Source organism: Seriola lalandi, unplaced genomic scaffold, assembly GCF_002814215.2.
Source record: "Seriola lalandi dorsalis isolate HSWRI2012SDOR001 ecotype SW California unplaced genomic scaffold, Sedor1 jcf7180002054487, whole genome shotgun sequence".
NCBI classification, from domain to species: domain Eukaryota; kingdom Metazoa; phylum Chordata; class Actinopteri; order Carangiformes; family Carangidae; genus Seriola; species Seriola lalandi.
The window spans coordinates 467,095-474,463 of NW_019525040.1; the positions used below are offsets into that span (position 1 = coordinate 467,095).

The 7,369-nt window shown below is 41.8% G+C and overlaps 1 protein-coding gene across 3 annotated transcripts in view; it reads right to left on the reverse strand.

Annotated features, from left to right (window-relative positions):
* Positions 1–7,369, reverse strand: part of ntn1a (netrin 1a) — a 65,110-nt gene that overhangs the window by 3,850 nt on the left and 53,891 nt on the right. For all 3 annotated transcript variants that reach the window (XM_087175744.1, XM_087175745.1, XM_023412793.2), the window contains one exon: positions 4,466–4,540. In XM_087175744.1, the coding sequence (XP_087031870.1) occupies positions 4,466–4,540 (75 nt within the window). The remainder of the gene's footprint in view (positions 1–4,465; positions 4,541–7,369) is intronic.

Genomic DNA, 7,369 nt, shown 5'->3' on the forward strand with positions numbered 1-7,369 from the left:
TTGAGGTGATTAAATAAGATACAGTGGGTCAACTAACCACCGCTCTCCTGCATGAAGATATGCAGCTATTTTTATTCTTTTAATGACAACCTTCTTTTTGCTTCAATTTGCTGCATCAGCTTCTCATGGAGGAGTAACCACCACATTCAAAGATCTCTGTCATGATGGAAGGAAAGGAGCTTTCTTTTTTCTTTTTTCTTTTCCCTTCAAAGCACACAGGCCCTTTTTCCTTTTTCCAGCTGTGGCTATTATTCAAACATCAGCACACCACAAGCAAAGAGTTTGCAGCTACAATCACATAAAGCACTGTGTGGAGAGATGGAGAGAGGCTCACAGTGAGTGCTGTAAGTGCCCATACTGTTGCATGGGGAGGGGGTCATTGCATCCAGACCTCTGACACCTTCTGATTTGGCATCAATATCTCAGAAACTCTGAATCAGAATAGCTTTGATTTCTTTAAACAATTTTTAGAAACCCAAAGTTTTATCTGTATTTACTGGTGTTTATGGTGGGCGTGCCTCAACTGAGGGTGTCTTGTGACAAAAGGCCAAAACACCCAATGACGTCAAGGTACACAACTGAAGATGTGTCCTACTGGTAGCAATAGCTAGTGGTCACCTCCAAGAACATCTCCAATTGCTGTGCTGTAATTTCAGGGACTGTAACAATCAGTCCTTCTAACAAATCAATTGTAACTAGGGCTGAATGATATGCAAAAAAATGGATCAGGAATGGTAATTTTTGCATTTCATTTTCATCTGAAAAATATATGGTTTTTAGAACGGGGCATCTCTGTCATAACACAATGTTTCATTTATGGTATGTTGTTACACTTTTACTTTTGCAGCTCCTTTGCAGTTGGCCATATTGCTATTTCGATAATATTTCGTATAATTGTTCAGCCCTAATTGTAACTTATGGTATGACTGTACTTCAGAGTATAGATGTGTCTCATTATTCTTCTGATATTTAAGGGGCATTAACAGTTCTTACATTATGAAACTAAACATGAGATGACATTGTTACTGACTCGATCATCATCATTAAGTTGATATCAGCTGCTGATAACACTGACAAATCAACAGTCACTGTAATCAAGTAATGAACAGAGATCTTAGAGAAGTGGTGAGATCACAGGAAAAAAAAAAACTAAAAGCAATGTAAGTAAATGGGAACCCAAGTCTTATATGTACAAAATGATACCTTAAGTTCATAAATGGACCCTCATGTGGAATAAATACTGTTTATAACCTCAGTGGAAAAGACTGGTCTATGGTCCGGCTATGATATACAGCTGCACATGTCCATTACTACTGACAGAGCAGTGTGATTTGTAATGTGATTAGAAGGCAGGGTAGGGCTATTAGAGACGTTAGCTGGAAAGACACTCAGTGATATCACATGATGAATGAACTGGTACGGTCCTCAGAGAGAGAGAGAGAGAGGAAGAGAAAGAAAGAGTGGAGAAAAGGAGGAGAGAGAAGTCTTCCTCTCATGGCTCCTACCCCAACTATCAATATGTATTATATTGACCAGATCTCTATTAAGCTCCATTAAAGTTCTCCTGTGCTTGTGGGACAGCTTTTGAAATGAACCACCTTGTTCCAGGGTCACTGGTTTCACCTTCAGTGTAGAGCTAATGGAGCTGAACATCATGGCAGAATTAAGAGTGTATCCTGTATTCAGGGCAGGTTTTCAACCATACATCTTGGATCACTTCCCTGTGAGTCACACTTAATGAACGGTGAGGACCTAAAACTGCTTCTGAAACATTTTTTTTTCTCGGCTAATACGTAGCATAGTATTGGCCCCCCTCCTCCCCGACTTGGAAAACTGAAAACATACCTGAGCATAATTTTAGTTTCCACGGCTCCTTTGGTATTTGATATTTGGGGTAAAACGCTGCTCTGCTTTAGTGCCGCAAATCTTATCTTAGCTTAGCATAGAGACTCGACACAAAGGGAAACTGCTTGTCTGGCTCCGTCCAAAGTGACAAAATCTGCCTCGTTCGTTTAATCTGTACAAAAACCGAAGTGTAAGAAGGATAAATTGTGGTTTTAGAGTGGGTAATATGCCGGACTATTTCTTGGCTGGGTGCAGTAAGTTCCTGGAGTTTTGTGGGTTGCCAGGCATGTAGTATAGACTCCAGGAATATTCCGCAAATTCACAACATTGGGCTTTTCCTCGTGTAGAAATATGCTACATAGATTAAGTTAGCCTTGCTTTTCTTTTACAGTTCCTACAGTGCCCCTGAAGCCCAGTGCCATGAGGGCCTATGTGGCAGTTGGCTGATATGCTCTGACATGTTAGTGACCTCTGCAGCACCCTGCACCTACCAGCTTCCACCAGGTGCTGTTCTCTCTTTGTGTTTGGACAACAATGACTGTGTACTGTGTACTGTGTGCACTGAAATGCCTGGAATAGTTATCCCTGGCATTTTTTTTTTCTGAGATCAGACATTTCCACCCCCTCTCTGCATCCCTCTCCCTCCTGTGATTCTTAATGTGCGTCTCGTATATCGACCACAGAAGCTTGTAGTGTCGTTTCCCAAGGCAGCATGGAGCCCAGCTCCCCTGCTGATCTTTTCAAAACAGTGCAAAGCTCCGGCTCTCTGGAGTTATTCTGCAGATTTATATTACTTTTGACTTTTCGATCAGCTTCGCTAAGCTCACGTGTGGTAAACACTGTACATGCGTCTTCATTCTGGTCTGTTATGAAATCTTGAATATGCTGTTGAAAACTATGGACGGATATGACAAGAAGCTTAGTGGTTCTCATGTACATAACCAGCACAAAGCCCCCCTGGTGAAGGCAGGGCGAGGAGAAAGTGGATTACACAGTGGATGATGTAGCACTTACAACCAATGGTGGACGGATGGATTGAATTAAATGTTTTTACAATAACCTGATTTGAAAAAAAAAGCATAGTAACTAGATGGTATACATATGTTTTAAAATTACTTTTGAGAGCAGTGCTAATTATTTGTTGTTCTGTTAAATCGGTCTGTATATAATTACTGCCTATATGTAGACCTAATGAGCTGTTAACAATATAAAGAAAAGAAACCTTCCCTACAGTCTTATAGAGTTAAATTCTACTAAAATCCAAAGTTTCTACTGTCTCAAGTTTCTCTCCCTAATACTCTGCCTCGAACTCTGACCCTTACATAAAAATATCCTGCACTGACGCACAAAAACACTGGTGCAAAAGGGGAACTTCCATTTGTCTTTTGCTTAGTATTATCTCAAACATCAGTACCAGCAGATTCCCTACACTTCTCTCACACACACACACACACACATGCACACACACACGCAAAAGCCAAATCAGTAGGAAGGCTCATGAGGGTACTCAGTAACATGTTGAGTGATGTTTTCTCCAGCAGGAAATCCTGATGTCTCTTTTTACCTCTACACCTCTCCACCCTTGAATGGATGCTGCCAGCTGTTATCATTGGAGTGTTACATAGCTGTTGACATAAATGTTCCGCTGATAAAATGTCTGTTTGTTATCTATATGTGGGGAGATTAGAAAGTTTGAACCTTCTCTCCTTTTTTGCCAAACTATAAAAAGAAAATAGAATAAAAAAAAAAAAAATTAAAAAAAAAAGGACCCAGCAATGTGGCTGACACATTCAAGCATGAGCTGGCACATATTTCAGAGACAAGGCTCTTCTCACGACATCAGCACCAAAGTTGGCATTGGTGGAAGAGGAGGTGTCTATAAGCTGACCCCCTAACTCCTCCAAATCCCCGCAGAACAAAGCCCGGGCCTGTCCGTCAAGCTGCTGAGGTATGCTGCAGGATGCCGCTGCTTGGTTGACCAGTTCAGCAGCCTGACTTCAATCAGGGGAGGGGACAGAGGGAGGGGAAGAGAGGGGAGAGGTCATACGTCTTATCCACACCTTGAATGGCGTGGCGGACGGACGCTCACAGGAATGCAGCGAGAAAAAACATCGGCGGTGGGGGAAGTGGGCTGCCTTAATGAGGATCTCTTAGAGAGCACCCACTGTCCGTCACACTGCCTTTGCTTTATCCGCTCGGGTCTTTAAATGCCGGCTCAGAGACAACTCTTCCCACACACACACACACGCACACGCACAAGCACACGCACACACACCTCAGCCTAATTCTTTATCCTGTCCTTTCTCTCCTGTTTGTCTGCTTCTTTCTTCCTCCTTTAAGATGTGCTGTCTTCTGTTTGATCCTTTGTCTCTGCGCTCAGAAAGCTGGAGTAAGCCATCAGTAAAATGCCTCCCCTGTAAACTATAGCAGCTCCCCAGCACCGTGGGGAGGACATGGTGCAAAAGCAGTAAACACCAGAGAGAGAAAAATGTTGCAAAGTCATTCTAGTGCTCCCAAAAAAGGAAACTGTATGTTTCTTCCATCAGAGCATGTGTTTTCCTGTTGAAATGAGCATTAATCCAAGTCATTAAATGGGCTTGTGTGTTGTCTGTTGACTCACCGTAATCTTTCTTGCAGTACTTCTTCATGTTGATTTTCAGTTTGCCTTTAGACGCCTTGCAGTAAGAGTCACAGTCTGCAGGAATGAGAAGAGGGAAAAACACAGTTAGTGAGCTAGAGGGAGAAAACAAGCAATGAAGGAATGATGGAGTAATGTGTTTACAGTCTGTCGTTTTAGTCACGGGAGAAAAAGGTTTTGTGAATTTAACATTTTAGCATTTGTTAATAAGTCGATGACAAGTGCCTAAAAACATTTTCAGATAAAGCAATTTTCAGAGCAGTGGGGAATTAATGTGGGGCCTACTACCTTATATAAGTTACAAAGCCATAACATGCATGACTAAATTGTTTTGGTTTGATTTATTTTCATAAAAATGTTGAAAATTGGTTCAGAATTTGGTCAAATAATTATGGTCATTATTGGTCAAATAAATATTTCATAATTGAATAATAGTTAGACAAACTAAAAATATTCCACCGTTTATCAAAAATTGAATGAATTGGATAGAAAAAAAAAAAAATTGTCTTTTTGTAAATAGTTAAAGTAATCAGGTCATTAATTCAGGTCATTTACAATGAGTCATTTACCTCATATCGTCAAAAACAAAACAAAAACAAAACAGGGTAAATATTTCCTGTTTACAGTGTACATTTTACAATTATTCCCTGCTTTTTTAATACTTTCTAAAAAAAAAAGTATTAACTAAATTATATCTAAAAAATTATCTATACTATAGATGAGCTGGGAGTTTAGTTGATGCAACCGTTAGGAAACAAATCCATAGTGAACTTTATAATTTCCACCAGCTTGAAGCATATAGAATATTTTCCTATGCCTACATTTCTATGTGTGGCAGAGCTTTAACAACTTTCCAAAATTCGAAACTTGAGTCAGCTGCTTTAAGAGCCACCTTGTTTCTATTTCTGTCATCCCATACCTTTTTGGGACAGGGTTTTTGTTTTTGTTCATCTAAAGGCAGATTTAGTAAGACACAAAATGAATTCCATCTGCCTACTGGATCCTGTTGATAACAAGTTTAGAGAACTAGTATTGATGACCGCACTTCCTTCAATAATTCTTTTGGCTGATTGGTTGACACACATCTGTCTGGTTTGATTGTGTTCTCTAATGAGACTATGATGGGTTGTGGTGGAGGCGCTTTACCCTCCGACCACGTCTACAACCTCTGTGTGTGATGGTGAGGACCTCTGAATAGAGCTGATGGTACCAGCAGCTGTTTGGGAGAAATCCAAATGACCACTGCCATCTACCCACTCACTCCCTGTCAGACTGTGGGAAGGAGTCAGGCCTGTGCAGACCACCCTCCACCCACATCAACCCCCACCTCCCTCCAAAAATCTCACCTCGCTTGTCACCTCAGCCCCCGACCTCCCGAAAAAAATAACCCCGGGATCACTTCAAGGCCCCACGGAGAACCATGTCAAGCTTTTGCATTTATTGCAGTGTGGACAAGGGGGGAAGAGCACAGGGGGCTGGCAGCTATTTGAAGGAGTAGAAGGTGGGGGGTGTGAAGCAGGTCAATGCCACACAAAAGGAGGTCAGGAAGGGAAAATTAGCCATCCATGAAGCGTTAGGCAGAGGACCCTTTTCGGGGAGGGGTGGGGGTGTCACGTCCACTCTGGACACGGTGAACAAATAAATACCTCACGCAGGCAGAGGGGTCACCCAAATCGCGGCTACACACTCTTTGAGGCAGCTGATTTCAGCTTGATTTATCTTCTGTATAACAACTGGATCACTTTCTATATTTGTTGGACACTGTTTAAGAAACCGTCTTGTAGATCCTCGATTAAAATTAGTATATTCCATGTGCGATTGAGGATAGGGAACATTTGAGTATCCACCCTGATTCAAAAAAAAAAAAAAAAAAACGAAGAGATGACTCACACTGTATAGGGACAGAAACAAGGCCACCAACCGCTCGATACACAAATACATAATGCAAGGCGTCATAGATATGCAAGGTCTCTGAGTAAAGAACATGTTGACAACAGTGACATGTGTCTCCATCACTCTTTTATGACAGATTACTGTGAGGTGGAGGAGGCAACAATAGATCCCACCCTCCACTTTGCTGGCCCCTGCAATCCAGAGAGTGCATAACTTCAGTGATTACTCCATGCTGTGCTGTCACACTGCCAGCCACTTACAGTGAGGGCCAGAATAATTTGATGTGAGGCCATACCATCATCATCATCATCAAAAAAAAAAAAGTTCTTTTCTCAGTTTCTCTGCTCTTTCAGCCCTCTCCCAGCTGGCATAAATTGGATCCAGTGTACTGATTTAGTTTACACTAGTTGTAATGAGTATAGTAAAGGATAAGAGGGTAGGAAGGAGGTAGGAAGACATGGATGGACAGCAAGTAGTAGTGGATAAGAGTGATGGGGCGGTGGAAGAAGGACCAGAGCTTTCAGGCAGCCTGAATATGAACAAACTGCATTGTTGTGACCAGATCTTTGCTCCATGCCTTTACTCCCCTTTATACTCTGCTTGAATGAGGTTGCCTGGGGAACACCACAACAGGAAAAAATGCACCCAAAAAAAAGAGAGAGAAGGAGGCGGGAGAATGGATACTGGTAGAGAGCAAAAGGGTGGAGAGGTTGACAAAAAAAAAGAAGACAGAAGTGGAGTTTATCAGGGGGGTGGGAAGAAGAAGAAGAAGAAGAAGAAGAAGAAGAAGAAGAAGAAGAAGAGGAGGAGGAGGGCCAGGATTTTAGTAAAACCCCAAAATCAGCTCTAAAAGGAAAACCAAAGCCGGTAGCCCGACAAGCTGGTTAGCAGGCCACAAAGCTGAAGCTGGTGGTGGTAAATAGAGAGAGTAACAAAAATAGGCAAAGTAAATGAGGAGTCTCTATGAGCTGCACCTGATTACCATGTAAATGA